This window comes from Alexandromys fortis, unplaced genomic scaffold, assembly GCF_014885135.2.
Source record: "Alexandromys fortis isolate MF-2015 unplaced genomic scaffold, M_Fortis_MF-2015_v1.1 scaffold_29, whole genome shotgun sequence".
Classification (NCBI taxonomy): domain Eukaryota; kingdom Metazoa; phylum Chordata; class Mammalia; order Rodentia; family Cricetidae; genus Alexandromys; species Alexandromys fortis.
In genome coordinates this window covers 607,954-628,760 of record NW_026067891.1, presented here as the reverse complement: position 1 = coordinate 628,760, position 20,807 = coordinate 607,954, and the positions used below count along the sequence as shown (strand labels likewise).

Here is a 20,807-nt window from a genome sequence, read left to right as displayed (position 1 = left end):
AGGCAGGCTGGTCTTGAACTCATAGAAAACCATTTGCCTCTCCCTTCTGAGAGCTGGAATTAAAGGTGTGCACCACCGCCTGGCCTATCTCTTTCTTTTTTTAAGGTGAGCTTTTTGTTTGTTTTTGTTTTCTTTTTTTCTCTCCAGTTTTTGTTACTTAGCAAGTGGTAGCTATCACATAGTAAATGTAACCATCATGATATAATCTATAGTTGAGCAATAATGTTGTAAGTACTGATTGTGATGTGGTATGATATTTCTAGCTTTGGCAGATTTCGCCGGTAGGTGCGCTTTTTATTTTCTTTTACAATGACTTTAACTAGAAGCAAACCAAGGTAAACATTTTTCAACCTTTGAATTATTTTGACTGAAGAGCAGTGTTTTGTTGTAGGCATTTTCCCTCTCTCCCTCCCTCCCTCCCTCCCTCCCTCCCCCCCTCCCTCCCTCCCTCCCTCCCTCCCTCCTCTTCCCCTTCCCTTCCCTTCCCCTTCCCTCCTTCTTCCTTCCATCTATTTATTGTATTTGCATGATGAGATCTCCATTCAGTGTGGCCCAGACCCTTTTCATTGTTAAATTAGTATCTCCAGGGCTTAGTGGTTAAGTATACATGCTACTCTTGTGGAGGCCCCAGGTTCAGTTCTCAATACCCACATGGCAGCTTACAGCTGTCTACAGCAGCAGTTCCAGGGCTTCCAGTATCCTCTTCCGGTCTCTGAATCAGACATGCACATGGTGCACATACATACATGTAGGCAAACACTCATACAATAAAAATAAATCTTTAAAAAAAGTCTCACCAATACGTAATAGTTGGACTTGTCTTCACAATTTGTGGTAAACAGATGTCTACCTGCACTGCGAGTCAACTTCAGATTAAGAATACTAAAAAGAAACAAAAGGAAAATCCCCCCACTGTGTCTATATCGGTTTGTGAGCATATTTTTCCTGCTGTGATTATCCAGTGAACAGTACAGTGTGATGGCTTCTCTTCACACGGCATGTCATGGGCAGGGTTGTGAGGAGTCTAGAGGGGACTTGATGAGCATGTAAGTAGTTTAAGAGCAAACACTGCAATTGTCCTTCCATTTTGGTGTCTGGGAGGTTCCCAAGATGAGGCCTGCATGAATACTGAGAGACAGCTGTGTATCTACATACTGTAATTAGTTGATCTTTTACTTATTTCACATATTTTTAAATTACATTAAGCTAGAAAGGGAACTGTATATCTTCTTATGGCTGGAAAATCAATGGTACTTTAGGAATAGGCTAGGGAAAAAGAAATACTATGAAAACAAGACCCTTATGAAGCTGTAGCTAGGCACACACTTTGGGGGATTGCCAATATACTGCCGTGACTCAGTTGACTTGTAAATAGACCCTGGTATTGCACATGTGCACACCAGAAGATATGATAGTTGTTTATAAATGCTGGAAGTGGGCTGGGAGGGTTGGGATGTGGCCCAGAAGTGCATGGCTCACTGGCACTGAGAGGCCCTAGGTCATCCCCAGACACTAAGGAAGAACAAAGGAAAAGCTGGGGTGGAAGTAACTGTTTGCATGAGTGGTTTGGGGGTGGGGTGATGAATACAGAGCATCATGAAGGCAAGCACTATGCTTTTGAGCTACATCTTCAGTGGATAGTATTTAGAAACAAAATGAATAAACTGCTGTTGTATTTAAGGATTTCAGTGATAAGTAGTCAAGCAAAGGAAGCCAGGCTCAGGGAAGTTACTATCCTGGGATTCCGGGCAGAAATGACATCACTACTCACTAGGGAGGTCCAGTGTGAGTTGGGTGTGGTGGGGCGCAGCACCTGTGCCTGACCCTCAGCCTTCTGAGACCTGTCTCAGAGCACACAGAACCTGGACAAAGAAGGTAGAGAAATGTCTTGAAAACCACATTAATAACTATGAATAACATTTTGGTGTCCTTTCTGAAATTTTACTCAGTATATAAAAGCACATTTCTTCCCCTTTGTGACCTCTGCTTTCCAGAGACATAGAGAGCCGGTGTCATCAGGAGTTTTGGTTAGTTGTCATGCTGCTTGAAATTTGGATTTTCCCACACACCACGCCCACCCACTGCCCCCAGAGCCTTTTCTGTGAATTTATGCTCTGTGGTTAAGTAGTGCCTAAGGTCATTGCCTCCTCCTCGTGCTCCTCCTGCTCCTCCTCCTCTTCCTGCTGCTGTTCCTTCTTCCCCTCTTCTTCAATTTTAAAAATGCTGGTTGCAGCCCATTAAATTGACTGGTGGGCTCCAGCCAGCAGCTGGAAAAGCACACAAGAGACTTATTTTTGTATGGAAAGTTTATTGAAAGTAGAATGCCTTAATGGTTCTTAACCTTATGCTTACTGCAGAATATGCAGTTTTTAAAAATAATAAATGTTCCTTTTAGATGATTCTCACATTAGGGAATTTTTGAAGTGAAATACCTTCTCTGTTGGTTGGTTGCACTTATCAGCAAAGAAATTTCACTGCTCATCTGCAAGCTGAATGAAAATGGAGAGGAGGTGTTGGGAGCAGACCTGTAGTGATGTTTATCATGACTGCAGAAAATCACATACTTGATTTACAGCTCCTGTGCCTTTCTCCATTCCAGTCTGGGAGAAGGGTCAGCAAGCAGAGTCATGGTAGAGAAGGTGACTGCTGCTGCTGAGCCTTTGTCACAGACTATTGCATGTATCTAAGACATTTTTAAAAATTAGCTTTTTTTAAAAAAATGGAATTTTAAAAATTCTTTTATCTTTGATTGGATACATTTAATAGAGATCCAACTAATCAAGCCAATGTTTCTTCCTCAGGATGAGAATTTATACTGCTTGATTAATGCTTGGAATACTGGGTAGGTTTGCTCTGAAACTGGAACCCAGGACCTGTGCATGCCAGGCAAGCGCTCTACCACCCCGGTGTACTCGCCCTCTTTTTACCTGTAGTTTGGAGACATGTGGTCTGGCTGCATTGTCTATGGTGGCTTCAGAACTCACCCTGTAGTCTCAGCTGGCTTCAGACTCAGTGTCTTCCTGTCTTGGCCTCATAGGAAGGTGGATTTGCAGCCCTTCCACTGGGGTCCTGTGAAGAATGGTGTTTCTGAAGGCCATATCCTCAGTGCCGGGAGTTTCCATGTGATGGTAGAAAAGGTGTCTTCCAAACAAGATTGGGATCTTCTTCTAGCTTTAGCTGCTGTGTGTGGCCTGTTGCTGAGAGGCACTCATACATGTAGAAAGAGGCTGACACTTACTGATATGTTACATCAGGCAGAATGCGTAATATTTCTGAGTCATGGTTCTCTCCATTGGTAGAATAGAATTTATGTACTGTCATATAGGGTTATTGTAAGGAATGGAGGTAATTCATAAAAAGTTTTAAAAGTTTCAAGGCCTGACTGTTTTGGGAAGTCATTAAATGGTAATGTTTTTGGCCAGAGCAATGGTTTAATGAGCAAAACCCATTTAAAAAAACAAACAAAAAAAAGCTTGATGAACTGATTGATTTCTGGGACCTACGTGATAGATCGAGGGAGAGAACCCGCTGCAGATTGCACCCTGCCTTCCACATGTGGGCATGGCACTTGCACAGGTATAATTTTAAAAATGGCAACTGTTGTTATTACTACCCTTGGAAGAACTGTTGGATAGGGTGTGTGATGTCGTTTTTAATGTAATCGAATATTACTTGCAGAAGATACCAACAATTAGATTCTAGTGGCATTTGGCGGAGTCTTGCATGTTGGGTTGGGTACATTGTGGTGGTATTAGAGAGGCATCTTTCCTTAGGTTCCCGTTGCCAAATAGCCGTACCATTTTGCCGTAGCAATGAGGCTTAAACAGACACAAATCAGAATTACTCAAAGAACTTAAAAAAGTTTTGTTAGAGCACATGGCCTCTAGTGAGAACTCTTGTTATTAGATTCTCAAGTAACTGATTAGATGGTGGTAAGCAGGATTTAGCCCAGAGAGGTGTCTGTAATCTCCTCACACTCCACAAAGAGCTAGGGCAGTGAGTGCTGCAGTCACGCTGTATGTGAAGACCCTCACACGCTGTCCCTGGGGCCGAGCAGAGGGGCTGCAGTGTTTCTGAAGGCCAGTACACAGCATACACTCCGAGGGCAGTGCCTTTCAAGTGGCAGGGTGATTCTGCCCTCCCCTTCTCTGAACAAGTGGCAATCTGGAGACAATTTTGATGGTTACATTGCCATGCTTTAGGCACAGGTAGAGGCCTGAGATGCCTCTTAATTTCTATAATGCAGCTGCCATAAAAGAAATTTTTTGTTCCTAAATACTAGTAGTTCCCAGACCAACCGCCCCAGAGTCCAGCTGCTGTATTCCTGAGTGGATTGATTGATTGTGGGTTCAGAATAGGAGGGTCTAAATGTTTGCTTATTTGCATATTGTGCTACTGGGAGATACATGCAGAAGACAAGAAGTGATTACAAATAGGCAGGTGAGGGAGCCAAGCGGGTATTCAACCTCTCAGATTGGCTGAGCCCATGGTTTCACCGGAGATTTGGATGTAACTAACCTTGATTCCACCTGAATCCTGAACCTGTGGGTGCTTGCCTGTTGCCTTTAAGAAGTAAAACTCAGTAAAACAAAAAAGTGTGTGTGTGTGTGTGGGGGGGGGGGTGCCTGTTGTGCCTGCATGGCACTAGCAACTTCTCTCCTTTTTTTTTTTTAAATTTTATTTTTACTTTATGTGCACTGTTGTGTGTCTGTCTGTTTGAGGTTGTCAAATCTTGGAGTCACAATAGTTGTTAGCTGCCACGTGGGCACTGGGAATTGAACCTGAGTTCTTAGAAGAGCAGCCAGGGCTCCCAATCGCTGATCCATCTCTCCAGCCCACAAAAGGCTCTCTTAAGAGAAGTTCCCATGGTTGCCGTCGTCACTTACCCCACACAGCAGATTGGAGAAGTGCTTCTGCTTGTGGTTGTTGGGGTGGCCCTTTTCTTTGCACCAGAGCTGTATGTTGAAGTGGGAAGACTAAGACTCCTGGAAGTCAGTCCAGTGTTTGCGGACACATGCTGAGCTCTCGCTGCAGCTCCTGCTCCTGGGGACTGCTCGGGTCTAACTAGCTTGAGGGAAGCAGCACGCAACAGACTTGGTTTGACTTAGCATTAGAATGCCTTGCAGATTGTATGGTAGTCTGGTTGCTTACTGGAATGTGCTCAAGCAAGTGATGGTGTGTGTTCATGTGCATAGGCACCTTTCTCAAACTTAGAGCCCAGGTCCTGTTTTCTCTCAGCATCTCTCATGCCATGTAGGATTAAATACTGTTTGGAAGTGATTCACTGGGACTGTGGTCCAGTGCTCAGGTGCTTCCTAGCAAAACAAGGGCCTGAGTTTGAGCTGTAGAGGGGAAAGGTCATGAAACCCAGTCTCATCAGCCTAGCTTGAGTGCTGTCCTCTGTTGGTTGCTTTTCTCAAGAATCTGTAAGAGAAAGCTGAGAAATCTGCAAGAGAATATGTAGGAGGGGAAACTTGTCATGCTTCATTGAAGTGTAATCGGTTAGCCTCGGTAGTCCAGCCTGAAGAGAATTGTTGGCATTTCTTCAGAAGAGCTGTCTTCTTCTCAGCTGTACGAATAATGCTTTCCCTATTTGAAATAGATGAATTAAAATTTCTTGCTGTAATGATGGCTGTTAACTAGTGTAGTCTGCAGAACTCCTGAAGGGTTTGCTTCTTCCTTCATTGAAGAAAAACATCATGGCGTGTCTTAGTTAGGGTTTGATTGCTCTGAAGAGACACCATGACCACAGCAACTCTTATAAAGGAAAACATTTAATTTACAGGTCAGAAGTTTAGTCCATTATCATCATAGTGGAACATGGCGGTGGTGTGCAGGCAGACATGGTGCTGGAGAAGGAGCTGAGAGTTCTTTTTTTTTTTCTTTTTAAGATTTATTTATTTATTCTGTATACAGTGTTCTGTCTGCATGTATGCCTGCACACCAGAAGAGGGCGCCAGACCTCATTACAGATGATTGTGAGCCACTACCATGTGGGTACTGGGAATTGAACTCTGGACTTCTGGAAGAGCAGCCAGTGCTCTTAACCTCTGGGCCTCTCTCTAACCCCAGTGTTGAGAGTTCTACATCTTGATCTGCAGTCAGCAGGCGATGTCAGCCACTCGGTCTGACTTGAGCTTTTGAAACCTCCAACAAGGCCACACCACTTAATAGTGCTATTGTCTATGGGCCTGTGGGAGCCAATTCATTCATATTTGCTTAGGTCAGAACCACTCTTTGTAACTGCCATACTCAGGCAGTAAGGAACCAAGACACTGAATTCCAGAAAGTTTAAGCTTAGAATATATACAGGCCTTATGAATTATGAGGAGCCTGGCTCTTTTCCACTTCCCATCTGTTCTATGTTCTTCTTGTGCTTCCAACCATGCTTCTGTCTCCTTGCCTCGAGACAGCGCTTCTCTGCTTAGCCCTGTCTATGCTGGAAACTCACTCTGCTGACCTTGAGCTCATAGAGATCCCCTGCCTCTGCCTGCCCCGTTGCCTGGCATCTCCTTGCCATTCCTGGCTGCTGCTGCCATGACCTAGCTATCACTTTGTAATACTCAGGGATGAGGTACTGAGTCACATTCTCATTTTGCCGTCTCCAAGGCTGTTTCAGTGACGTGGAGAGACCTTCATACGCACAGCATTTGTTCGCTGCTTCTCCTTCTGCTTCAGGATTGTCCATTGTTGCTACTGGGGGCACTCCTGCCTCTTCCTCTCCATACCCTCTTTCTCTTGTCACTGGCCTTGACATTCTCCCTCCCTAGCCATTCTACTGCCCAGGTTACTGAAGCTGTAAACACGCTTTAAGGTAACCTTGGGAAAGCAGCAGCCTCAGCGCTGGGAAGGGGGGTGATGAAGGTGGAGCTTCATCTTCAGGAACAGCACTGGTTCTCTCACTGTACCCTGGGGCTCTGTGTGATGAATGCCTTCCCTTTCCCAGGCTTCCACACTGAGTGACCATGTCAATATTCTAACTTGCTTTGGCTCTCCTACTGTGCCACTAAGGTAGAAAGCAGTGATTCTTGTTCAGTGGCGACTCCACTTGACTGTTGGGTGTTTCCCATTGATCTGTTGAGCAGCCTAAACATTTCAGGACTTAAGAGATAAAGGGAAAAGTAAGGAGCATTTGAGAAAGAAGCTCACACCTGAAGATGTAAACAGATCTCATAATGTTGGTAACGTTAATAGATCTATAATGAACCTTCCAGAAAACAGTAGTTAAGTAGTTAAGTGCTCCTCTCTTAAGAGTCCTAGGTTTGGGAAGGAACATTGGAGAGCTAGCCCCAGGCCACTTGTGAGCTGTCCCTCCTTTTAACACAACCCTCCCACTTCCCCTTCTCATTAAGGCTCCATTTAGCTGTTAGGTAGGAGCTTCAAGAGAGAAAACCCAATCATGTATAATCTCCAATTAATGGGCATCTGTTGAGCCACTAGGTCACCAGAAGGGATAATTACACAGTGCTTCTTTGTGTAGTAAATACATAAATGGGGAAAAATGTGTTCCGAAGGAAGGCAAGCCAGATTGTTTGTGACTAACAGCATCCTTTTGAGGGAGAACATTGGAGCACCCCTGTATGCTATGGAGCTATGGAGGGAGGGGGAGAGGGTACTTGGAGGGCCTTGTCACTTGTAATTCTAGTGGATGGAATGCATTACTGAACAGTAGCATTCCAGGAGACATTGCATGCAACCATTGGGAACTTGTGAGACACTAAATTTCCTGCCACAAGCCAAAAATGATGACGATGAAGGTGTACTTCAACCCTACCCCACAAGTGAGCTGGTTCCCAGTCATGCCCAGCCCCCACTAGTGAAGAGTGTATGCTTACTGTTGATTTATGAAAGCTGAATAGCTTGATCCAGAATGACATGTGTTAGCCACAAGCCAGAGTTTGCGTTCATCTACTCTAGTTTGAGATCTCAAAGTTTATGTCTTGTAGTCACTTAGGTCTTGTAGAACTCGGCATAATTCAAATAACCTGTTTTTCCCCCTTTAGAACACTTCAGTTATGGAAGATCAAAATGAAGATGAGTCCCCAAAGAAAAGTGCTCTTTGGCAGGTAGGCACGATAAGCTAGCAGATTACTGTAGATAAACTCTGCCCTTGCTCGTGTCCTCACTGAGACCAGGGCCCAGCCTCTGCTTTGTGCAGGCAGGGTTGCTAGATTCAGAAGCCACCTACTTGCCCATCATTTCCTCAGGGAAAGGTCCTTACTAGTAGTAAATAACTTTGGAGTTTTCTGAAAGATTCCAGAAGGGCAGTATCCTAAAATACTGGCTCTTTGGCCCAAGATAGACCACGTGGAAATTCTCCATCCGGGAATGGTGGAAGCTTTTAGCTTAGAGCCAAGGGCAAACCGGTCAGAAGGGCTGCTTTTTTTGGTTTGCACCCCTCCCCCACCCCTACTCTGCTCTTCCTGTAGGGTACTTTGTCTTTCATTTCAGTCTCTTGTGGATCTCTTCTTTTTTCTTCCAACCTCCCAGGATTTGTGGTGGGAGTCTGGGGACATGCAGACCTTTATGTTTTTACTAAGGATTCTGATAAACATTTTCTTGTGAGGACATGAGCAAAGGCATGTATAGAATAAACAACAAAGCAAAACAAAAAGTTACCTGGGCTCTTTGTTTAGAAACTACAGAGGTAGGTTAGTTAGCTAGAATAATATACACACAAATGTAAAAGGAAGTGAAACAAGGTAAAATAATGCCAGCAGGGTTTGTCTGAGTCCACCAGGGAGCTGGAAGGAAAAGCTGAAAATGTGTATGTACCCTGTTTGTGTTTTTCTGAGCACCAAGTGTAATGGGAACATGCTTGACCTTCTTCCACATCTGCGTGGCCATAGTTCTCTTCACTGTTGACCTTGAGTTTGCAGTGACTCCCAAGTCTTTAGCATCCAGGTTTCTTCATCTGTCTCTCTAGTCAGTTACTCGGTAGGAAACCCGATGGTAAATGAAATAACAGTCCTTTTGCCTATCAAATGAGAAAATAGGTGTGAAAATACTGTGTGAGTTAGGAAGCAAGACAAATGCAGGCTGTTGCCATAATTGTGTTTGAGCTGTAGTGAAAGCAGATGTTCTGGGAAATGGTCACCTAGATGTTGAGTAGAGAAGGAAAGGACACATGAAGTCTGTAGGACTCCACAGTTGGCATCCTACACACACGCAGCCTTGTTCTTAGTGTGCTCCCCTTTCCACAGATGGTTGCGTTCATAACACTGTAAAACTCCGCAGCTTCCTTTGTTCCTTCCCATCGTTCAAAAGCTGTCTCTCCTTAGTGCAGCCTTATTTTACTTAAAGCGGAATTGTAGTGGCCACACTGTAACCGTTCCGTGTAGATGGAGTGTTGTAATTTGCATTACCAATTGCTTGCAGTTAGGCAGTCACTTATACTTTTTCCTGTTATAACATTATGATAACTGCTATGCTTAAAATAACATAGACATCTCCTTTTATGCCTGTTGATATTACAGCAAACTTCTCAAGTTCTATTGAGTAGGTTAGATGGGAGTGTCTTTCAACAAGCAAAACTTTTAAATGCCTGTTCAATGCTGCCCTCTGGTGGTAACAGGTGAATTAACAATTGAATTATTCTTGCTCTCCGGATTGGAGATGGCCTGGAGAGTTAGTTGGACATGAATGGTTAAAGTAAATTAAGTGGAAGATAAATGCTTTCTGACCTTATCTCTAAATATAGACACAAAAACTTACTTGATACAAAGCTGAAAAGTTTTTGTTTGTTTGTTTGTTTGTTTGGGGGGGAGGGGTCAAGGAAGGCCAGAAGTTTCCATTGAATATTTAGAAGCTGTCTTTCTTCAATGAGTTTAGTCTAGTTTAATTAGGGAACATACCAGTAATAAAAATTCTTCATTCCACATAAGATATTGGAAACAAGTTTATAATGAAATTAATGAACATTTGTAATTCATCTCTACAGGTCTGAATATCCTCTTAGTATATATGAGTAGACAGGCATCAGAGGAACAATGGACAAATGACTGGGCAAGTGTATAACAAAAGCATTGATGTGGTTGGGTGTTGGTGGCGCACGCCTTTAAGCCCAGCACTCTCGAGGCAGAGGAAGGTGGATCTCTGAGTTTGAAGCCAGTCTGGTCTACAGAACGAGTTCCAGGACAGCCAAGGCTACACAGAGAAACCTGGCCTTGAAAAACAAAACAGAACAGAACAAAACAAACCCCTGATGTGATTGTTTTAAAATAGAAGGTGCTATGCTTCCTAGCATTAGTAGTGTTTGTGGCTTTGAGTCTAGGGATGTAGACTAAATTGTTGTGGTGTGCAGAGTGTGTCTGGTTGCACATAGTGTGAGTATGCAGATGTGTCTGCACATTGAGTGTCTTCTGTTATTCTCAGCCTTACCCTTGAGCCTGGGGTCTCCTGCTGAACTGGAAACTTGCATTTTCATCTCTCCTGGCTAGCCACCGCGCTCTGGCACCTGCTTGTTCACATGCCTTCATGCTAGTGTTACAGGCATGTGCAACCATGTCTGGAGTTTTAGTGGATGCTGAAGATTTGAACTCAGGGCCTCATGCTTGCACAGCAAGTGCTTTTACTTGCTGAGTCATCTTCCCAGCCTCTAGATTGTTGGATATTGTCATCCAGAAGTGATATTACGGCTTTTTTCTTTCTCTAAGGCAGTAGTACTAGTAGAATTGAACCCTCCCCAGTACTTTATCCAGAGTACTATGGTTTCAATTAAAAATTTTAAGTTAATTAATTTAACTAACAGATACACATTTTATAGTACAATATGGAAGCCACAGAACAACTTTCTGGAGTCAGTGATCTCTTTCTGTTAAGCGGGTTCCTGAGCTATTTCATTGGCCATCAGATTAGATGATGCGGCTATGCAGGGACAGGTAGATGGAACTGATGAGAAAGAAAGACATTGCTGTAAGGAGCGCATTGATCATATAGGATGAATACTTTTCCGGGTATACAGGAGTTACTTTGGACTGTTTTCCGAGGAGTAGGACAAAAGAAAGAATGGAAAGCCTAAACGGTTTGGCCAACATTTATTAGTCATGGGAGCTAATAAAGAGGGGGTCAACTATTAGGAGAAAATGGAACATTGTAGATGGACTTATTTTCATGCTCCTCCTTCTGTTGAGATAAACTGGGGTTCTCAATGTGTTCCTCAAGTTCAGTCTGGTCTAGTGGACTCTGCAGCACTAGGAACTTGCTAGAGATAACAGTTTCTAGGGCTCTCATCCAGATAGACAGACAGAGTCTGTGTTGATAGGCTCCAGCTGCTAATATCTGGAGAATTGTTAGCATTACTGTACAGTAGCCAGCCAGCCCTGCTCCAATTGTAACCATACTTGCCTATGGTCAGCTGTAGTCTAAACATACTAAGTGAACTGGGCGGTAGTGGTGCACATCTTTAATTCCAGCACTCGGGAGGCAGAGGCAGGCGGATCTCTGTGAGTTTGAGGCCAGCCTGATCTACAGAGCTAGTTCCAGGACAGGCTCCAAAGCTACAGAGAAACCCGTGGGGGGAGGCATTAAATGAAAAATTTCAGAAGTGTAGGGGGAGAAGGCATGTGCATATTCACATAACATCATAGCATATTGTTTTAAGTATTCTATTGTCAATAATCTTTTATGCATGATTTATAAGCTCAGCTTTATCATATATATATATATATATATGGAAACATGTATCATTTAATATTATCCATGGGTCTAGGCATTTAGCTGAGGTCTTGGAAAATAACTTGAGTATAAGAGTGACACTAGCTTTTAATTTGGAAGAAGTGAGACAGACGACTACTAGCCAACCAGATGCCACCTTGTCAAGTTGGGCAGTTAGTTCCTCTAAGATGATCCTTTCCAAAATGACTTACATAATGATGGGATGGTGTTATGGAATTGCATTGGGGAATGGTGAGCTTACACACCAGTCAGCTTTGGAAACAGCTGCAACTTCAGCAATTACTGTGGTCATTGATTTGAGGATATGCATAGGCCCTGGCTGCGTTTTAATTATGAAATGAATGAAGAAAGAAATTAACAGAGAAATTGGTTTAGGTTAAAACTGGCATTTTAAGGTTAAGTCCGTAGGACAAAACGTATTTCTAATGAAATTGGTGAAAGGCCTTTCTAGCTAATTATTGTTTCTTTGTTTTTCCAAAACAGATAAGTAACGGAACGTCATCTGTGATTGTCTCCAGAAAGCGGCCGTCAGAGGGGAACTACCAGAAAGAAAAGGACCTGTGCATTAAGTACTTCGACCAGTGGTCTGAGTCGGACCAGGTGGAGTTTGTGGAGCACCTTATCTCACGGATGTGCCACTACCAGCATGGACACATCAACTCCTACCTGAAGCCCATGCTGCAGCGGGACTTCATCACCGCCTTACCAGGTAATCATGCTTGGCCTGACAGCTGCCGGGCAGTGACTGGGAAGAGCTGAGTGGATGTATGTAGCTACTCTGTGACCAGCATTTCTGGGGACATTCACTGTGTTGTGGTTAGATTTTAATTCTTCCTCAAGCACCATATATTAAAATCCAGTAGGATGTATTTCTAAGAATTCAGACTGTTCCTGTGATTGATCACATGACAGTGTTGTTGCTTCTTTTAGTTGCTTTTTGTTCTTAAAGATACACTTTTTAGGGCTGGAGGGATGGCTCAGAGGTTAAGAGCACTGACTGTTCTTCCGGAGGTCCTGAGTTCAGTTCTCAGCAACCTACATGGTGGCTCATAACTATCTGTAATGAGACCTGGTGCCCTATTCTGGCCTGAAGGCATACACACAGGCAGAACACTGTATACATAATAAATAAATAAATAAATAAATCTTTTTTTTTTTTTTTTAAAAGATACACTTTTTATTTTGATATGTATACAGTTTCTACTTTACCTTTATATGTAATTTTAAAAAATGTATGGAGCTGGCATGGTAGCTCATGCCTGCTTTTCCCAGCACCCTTTAAGCTAAGATAGGAGGATTATTTGAGGCCAGCTAGGGAGATGCAGACAAAGACACACAGGTACACGTGCTCACACACACCTCTGCTTTCCCTTCTGTCTGCATCTTGGCAAGCCTCACAGCTGATGCTGTTCTCCTGTGTCTGAGGGATGCCTTAGGAAATGGCTCAGAACCAAGGAAACGATAGTGTGTCTTTGTTATGTTTCTTTTTATCCCCCCACCCCCTTGGTTTTTTGAGGCAGGGTTTCTCTGTAGCTTTGGAGCCTGTCCTGGAACTCGTTCTGTAGACCAGGCTGGCCCCAAATGCACAGAGATCCGCCTGTCACTGCCTCCCGAGTGCTGTGATTAAAGGTGTGCGCCACCTTCTTTTTCTCTTTTTTGTTTAGATTTATTTTATGTATATGAGCGTTTGTATACATGTGTTAACCACGTGTGTGTCTTGTGCCCATAGAGGTCAGCAGAGTGTTGGGTATCCTGGAACTGCAGTTAGAGGTGGTTGTGAGCCACTGCGTAGGTGCTGGGATCTCAACCTGGGTCCTGTTAAAGAGAAGCAAGTACTTTTACTGCTGGGCCATCTTTCCAGCTGTGTTGCATTTCTTGAAACTTGCTTCTCCATCCACTCCTCATTGCCACCCCACCACCCTCACTCATATATGTATTCTCATAGGTACATTTTTCTGGCTAAGTTTTATTTTATTTATTTATTTTTTTTTTAGAAAAGGGCTTTGTATTTATAACAGTTTTAGTTTTGAACAAAATTCAATGAAAAGTACAGAGCTCTTGTGTTCCTGCCTGTGCCTTCCACAGGGACACTACCCTCCTGAACTGTCAGTGCATTTATGTTCATGGGTGAACACAGTCATATTAGACCTTAGGATTCACTGTTGGAGTCCATCTAATGGGTCTGGGCAATAGGTAAACCTGTATCCACAGTCTCATTTAAGGTAGGTTCATTCTGCTTTGGCTTTCAACAACTTTTTCCTTTCTAATTTTGAAATGTTTCATCTTCAATTTGGCTAGGTAAGATGCAGAGCTCTGACTCCTGAAGGGAATACTGGCTCTTCTTTGATACAGGGTAGTGTCCTTATTGTCACCATGCCAGTTCAGGCCTTGGGACCCCCACCATGGCCCAGTGCTACTGTGCCAACCGTGCCTCAGGGAGCAGCAGGCTCTCAGCTCTCAGTGCTTTCACAGCACGTGGGACTCAACTGTGCTCCTGGGCCTGGAGCTTGGGCTTCAAAGTGACGGAGAAACTTCTGACTTCTTTGTGCTCTTCAGAATTTCAGTTTATTTTCTGAAATGGGAGTGTAAAGAATGTTTGAGAGTTAGCTGAGGAAGGCTGGACTCTGCTGGTTTTTGATGCCAGAATGTTGTTGTGTCTCCTATTAGTTGTTTTCCATTAGTGTCTTTAGAAAAGCAAATAGGAACTTTTTCCATCCTGAATTTCAGCCTTTAATTGCTTAGTTCAATTTCTCATTAGGCAGATTAGAATGACAAGGATCAGAAGAATAGAGTGAAAAGCCTTTGGGTCACATGGCTTGTTTGCCATGCGCTGTTGTAAAATGATAGTGGACAGGCATTGGTTCAGAGTTAGCAGAAAGGCTAAAATCACTCAGTTAAGATCCTCTAGGAAATCCTTACCTTAGCCCCGAGTATTAAATAAATGGTTCATAACTGTCTTAGTTTGCTAGCTATTGCTATGCTCAAAAGCAACTTGGAAAGGAAAGGGTTGATTTGAGCTTACAATCCTCCATTAAGGGCAGTCGGGGCAGGAACTGAAGCAGAGACCAGGAAGGAAGGCTGATAACTGGATCTCTCTCCTGGCAGGTGTTTGCTTTCTGTAGAACTCCAGCCAGTGTCAGATTGACAAAAACCCAGTTCAGAAAATTCACTTTTAATTGTGGAGGGTGGGAGGAGGGGCCTTTCTCTGTGAGAGAGAGAATGGTATAGGTGAATGGATTCGTGTGTATACCTCCTCTGTATGTAGCACACAGCTTTTTTGTTGCCGGAACTCCAGAACCTTGGTCACTGAGCTGCTCCAGGAAGGGTCAGGGAAGCCTTTCAGTTGATGATTGAATTATTCCTTTTCGGTGACTGCAGACTAATGTGGCCAAGCCTCATTCTCTCAAGCAAATCTCTTTGTTGTTTGTTTGTTCTGTTGTTTTGGTTTTATTTTCTTTCCTCTCCTTTGCTTTCCGAATAGTTAGATGTGGATGATTGCCCCTTACGGTTACAGAATAGCCACAAGGTGGCACTGTTGCAGTTCCCCTGATAGTTTCAAGAGGTTCCTCTGGGGAGTGCACGCACAGCCTTGGAGAAGAGGCAGAACAGATGAACATGTGTTATGTATATAAATATGGTTAGTATAATTGCATACAATTCAGTTTTCATTACAGCGAATTTTAAGGCATTGTCCATATCTCTGTTAAAGTGGAATTTTGTGGTATAGAATGTTACATGAAATGAATGGACTGTTGGCTGGGACATGGAAATATTTCTGTTAAAATGCTATTTGTTTTAACAGGATTTTATCTGAACATGTATACATATGTCCGTGTATTTCATACTTGAGAATCTAATAGCTGGGAATAAGTTGATTGTATTTGTGACTAGTAGACTCATATTCAACCTGGCATATACCAGACCTATGCTGGGAAGATAGGTCTGTGTGTGCTTATGTAGGTTTAATAAGATGCAGAACAACTTTAATCATTCCACTAGTTCAGTGTTCAATCTTTTCAGTAAGTACCTTGAGTTTGAATTTTTACTGTTAAGATTGACAATCACTTTAAAGTTTGATTGTGAAAAACAGTTCAAAAATTGTCTATAGTTTTGGCTTTTTTTAAATGCTTACTGTGAACATTGTACCTGTCAGTATAGGAAAAATGGAAAATGTTTGTGGTTTCTGGCTCCTTTTGGTTCAGTGGAAAAAGTGATAATTACGATACGCTTTTCTAAAATCATGGTAAATGTTTAGTCTGCAATGTCAATTTCTGCAGGCTGAGTTTGTGGTTTGTAAGAACTGTTGTTAAAGGGGAATTTATACATTTAAAATAGAGGCAGATTGTACTTCAAAGGGGATGATAAGTCTTGCTGATCAATTTGGTGAAGTATCTGTGCAATCAAAAATGTTGGAACACTTAACTTCCTGACCATGGCTTATTCATTTGTCTAGCCCCCAAATAAGGCCAGAAAGCCATTATAGACTGTAAATGTGATAGACTAGATCAAAGGTCACAATAGATGGCCAGAAATGAGCTAAGACTTTGGGCTGGATGCAAGGCCAGAGACCCAGCATCACAGAATGGAGAGTGTGAGCGTGGAGTTAGATAGCCCCTAGGGTTCACACCGCACTTTCTATACCTCATCTCATCTGTGTAGGGAGAGGATTAAAGACAGCGTGTGTGTCGTATGCCTTGCTCCTGGTGGGTGCTCCGTGGAGGTGTTTCCACTGTCGTTTGGTTTTCTGGATAGTGTAATGGGAAGCCCTTGGATTTGTGACCTGTGCTTCTTTTCCTGCTTTTATAGCCCTTAGAGCTCCATATTATCAGGAAAGGCATCCACACATTGGTTGTAGGTGGTTGTCTTGTTTTAAAAGGTTTCTAACTTCAGATTTTATAACCAGAGCTGTGACTAGGGAGGCAAGGAGCAGCAGAGCTGGAGAGGAACGGTAGTTTCTTTACAGCTGTCCTTTGAAAGGTTTCTAAAGTAATGGAAGTTTTTGTATGGTCTAAGCATGTTAAACCTGCCCTCATCAAGGGCATTGAACTGACATCACACATTTGAAGTTCATTTTGATATGGTGATTTTTACACATTGAACGTTGAAATCGGCACCTTTTAATTGTTTGAGTTTATTGCTGACGTTTCCCCAGACTCTCACGTGGCGCCTGTAATTAGCATCAGCAGCACTCTAGAATTGTGCATGCAGTGTCAGGCTGCACTCAGAGGCCTTGCTGTGTCCTCATGTGCCTCAGGAGGGGAGGAGGGGCCTCACTCAGCGTGATTAGAGTAATAAGAGCCAGGCACACTGTTTAGAAAAGTACTTAGTTTAACACCCCAAAGTACTTCATTCACCCTGACTAAAAGATTGCCTTGTGTTCAGTGACCTCCTTTTCCTTAGTGGACTTGAAACCAGAAAGTTCCAAGATTTGTATGACTCCTCAGGATGACTTCTGAAGAATCTTCTATTCAGTGGCTCAAGGTGCCCCAATAGAGTATTTGATTCTTATTCCTCTCAAACCATTTCAGAAATATGTGGCTTATACTAATAGAATGGAAACTGAGCTGTGTTTTCTTTGCAGACTAAGACCATGGTGGCCTCCTTGAACATCTGAATCAGCTAAGGAGATGGGAGGGGACAACTGAGGACATTATTGAGTATCTGTTATCTATCTGGCCCTTTATGTCTCTTATGTTATTAGACTTCCCATTGGACTAGAGAGATTCCTTCGCTGTAAACTGGGTATTTAGAGTGCTTCTTTGGAGAGTTACTTTGCAGATTATATGTGCTAACTCCTTTCATTGCTCAAGATCATTCCTCTGTTATGACTAATGATATCCAAAAAGAATAATAGATTTTCTTATGGCCATTCACATAGCAGTTGACTGAAACAAAATGTAAACCAGGGTATGTGGTTAACAGCTGTCACGTTTCCGTAAAACTAAAGCATGCTGACTTCTTTAAGGATGATGTGAATTTAAAGTAGCAACCATAAGAAAGGAGCCTAACCTTAGGTGTCACTAGGATGTTGTTTAAATGAGCTCATGATATTTGAAAGAGGAAATATGTAAGGGATTTATGTATGCAAAAACTTACTGGTGGCTTAGTTGTGAGGAATCAGTGAGGAGGAGAGATCCAAGTTTGCATGGGTACCCTTGCTATAAACCAGCAGTCTCCAAATTGTCAGGATTAGGTGGCACTTCCAGGAGTATGGACCCCTAGGCTGCCTTCTCCAGAGGCTGATTCAGTAGAAAATCTGAGGGATCTGTTTTTGTTACTGTGTCTTTGAAAATCAGTGACCCTAACTGTTTCTAATCTAACACATGGCTTTAGCATCTTTAGCATGGTTGCAGGGTTTGGTTTATTAGTAAATTGGAAGTTTGGGTGCTGTTCTGGTTCTTCGCAAGTGATGGGAGCCATTGAGACCTGGAGAGCCAGCTTTCAAATGCTGCTTGCCTTGCTGTTTGTTTCATCTCTCCAAGAATAGAGGATTTGAAAGGAGAATTGTTTTGGACATGTTTATAACCAATTAGGAGGATCTAGTTAGTGATGTGGGGAGCTTGTAAAGTGGACTGTTAATATCCTGTGTAGGGCTAGAAAAGGAAGTTCAGTGAGCCCCCAGAGTTAGAGAAATCCAAAGAAGAGCTAAGTGAGTTTTCTCATGGCTAGAGAAATGTAATTAAACATGATTTTAATGATTATCGTTAGGATAAGTATAGATTTCAGTTTATGACAGCTGAGAGATTCCGGAAGTTAAATCCATAGTTTTACCTATAATGGGGAAAGAGGTGTGCCTGTGACTACATATAGATGTAGGGGAGGGCGTGAGCACGCCGGTTCCCAGGTGTTTGAACTTTGGAGAATGGTATCAATAACACTGACCTTCACATCATGTCAGATTATACAGAGAGAATTGAAGACAAAGTATCCAATCACCTGGAGGGAAGTTACAACAAAAGAAGGGGTACTGTGTTTACTTGATTGCATAATGGTAATAGAAAAGGCTTGTTTTCACTCTTATTTAACTTAGTTCTTTTCCTGAGAATAATGCTCTTAAGCAATAAAGGAAAGAAAAATTGTGACCAAGCAAAACATGAATATATTTAGAAATCCTGCAACACATTTGCGGGGCAGTGACAGAGCTCGGGACTGGAGTTCAGAACTGGGTGGTTCTGAGAAGGTACTGAGTGTGTTGGTGCAGCTGGGCTAATAGTCTTATCTGATGGTGCCCAGAGGGAACTGTGGGACAGTTTAAGGGTTTAAGAGCTGGGGAAGTGTTTGTAGGATGTCAGCTATCATACTGGATTTTACTCTTAGTAGATCTTAATTAAGAAAAGTTAATTGGCATCTGAAAAGATTAGGTAGTGTATATAAGCCTCAAAGGACGAGTGCAGGATGTGAAAGATCTTTTGGCTCTGGGCTATGAGCTGGCGGTTTATTTGTTTATGTGTATTTTGTCATTTTTCTCCACTGAGAATAGGCTGTATATGTTAAGAAGGGACCCAATGCAACTGGTGCCAACCTGCAAATGCAAAGTTGCAAACCTAGTAAGTACCAGCAAGAGAGTGAGCAAGTAAGCCAGATTTAGCTGGTTCCGAGTCAAGGTCAGAAGAATGGTCTAAAGATGGCAGTGTCTTGATGAGAGCTTCTCCAGGTGTCTCTGAGGACTGACTTGACAGATGTGGATTGAACATACTTAGATGACTTAGAAAGCTGGTGGCTGAGTGTTAGGACCCTTGAGTATTACGGGATTCATCAGTGATAGCCTGCCGGGGAAAGCTACTGTCTTGGGTGCTGTCCTTGGTTCTGACCCATTTCCTATGTTTCTTCTCAACTGGGGGTAAAAACAATATGTTCACTCACTATGCAGGTCTACTGAGCAATACTCCCATTTCTGGATGCTCAAGGCTGAAGTGACTAGGTCACATGGAACTTTTGAAGCTGAATTGTACTCAGGATAAGGATAAAGTGTTGCTGACCCCATCCCGCCAGTGGTCACATTCAGAATTAAGGGGACTTGTTTTGATAGCAACTGGGGCGAAGGGCGTAAGACTTTAACTTGCAGCCATCTCGGGAATCTGCTAGGATATGGCCATGAGGGGAAAGAGGTGACTCTAGTAATTCGAGTGTACAGGATAGCAGTGGTGCCATGTGGCCTTCATTGTCAGGGGTGGGGCCCAGATCTAGTCCAGGGTAGAATTATTACATGGAGGGCCTGGAAACTTGTCATCAGCAGTGTAACTATGTCGTTTTGAACCATGCAGGCAAGACAGCGTTCCACCTGCCCCTGGCTAGTAACACTAAGCTTAGTGCTGCTGAGCTTGGAAAAGAGAACATCAACCCCCAGGGAATGCTGCCTTGCTCTGAAATCTTTTCATCAGCTTGCTTTCAGGTATTGTGCTAAAGGGTGGCTGCCGCCACCACCCACCACTTAGTAGAAAACCAAGAACAAGTGTGTTTCAGGGTTTGGTTTGTGTCATAGAACACAGTATACACAGTACACAGTGAACTTAGGATGTGGAATTCGAACGTTCCAGGCTCAGGGATGAGTTGTACTTCCTGTAGCTACAGAGGACACACCTAGAACTACAAGGAGGACTGTAACAGATGGTGACTGTACTGTGCATGGCAAGCTCCATGGGAAAGTTCAGACAGAGCTGCGCATGAATCTCTTTGCAAGGCCCTTCACATTGTGTGAGTTTGTCTTGTGTTTTGGTGTGTGTGCGCACCACAGCACTCCCGTGACAGTCAGAAAACAACTTTTGGGAACCTGTTATCCCCTCCACTCTGACTTCCTCAGGTCAACAGACTCAGCTGGCTCTCGTGGCTGACCCGTCTGTGGGTTGTTTAACTCAGTCCTAAAGTGAGTAAGCACATGGCTGTTGCTTTTGAGGGTTTTTAACCCATCTGCTCACAACAGAAAGTAGTTCTCCATCTGAGGGAGATGAGAGGATTTTAATTTTAATTCTTCGTATGCCTTAAAAAACGGGTCAGTCTCAGCTTTTGGCTCCTGTAGCTATCTAGGACTCACGGTGCAGTGTGGTTTATTGGAAGAGACCGAGATTATAAGCAACAAGCACAGGCTTTGAAGCAAGGAATCTTGAGTTCCCCTTGTGGCTTCACTACAGAGC

General features: G+C 43.1%; 1 protein-coding gene across 6 annotated transcripts in view; it reads left to right on the top strand.

Annotated features, from left to right (window-relative positions):
- Fbxw11 (F-box and WD repeat domain containing 11) overlaps positions 1-20,807 on the top strand; it is a 104,594-nt gene that overhangs the window by 59,752 nt on the left and 24,035 nt on the right. For 3 of the 6 annotated variants that reach the window (XM_050126887.1, XM_050127046.1, XM_050127211.1), the window contains 2 exons: positions 8,004-8,066; positions 12,160-12,385. In XM_050126887.1, the coding sequence (XP_049982844.1) occupies positions 8,004-8,066; positions 12,160-12,385 (289 nt within the window). The remainder of the gene's footprint in view (positions 1-8,003; positions 8,067-12,159; positions 12,386-20,807) is intronic. The other 3 variants (XM_050126964.1, XM_050127131.1, XM_050127280.1) reach the window with 1 other exon arrangement.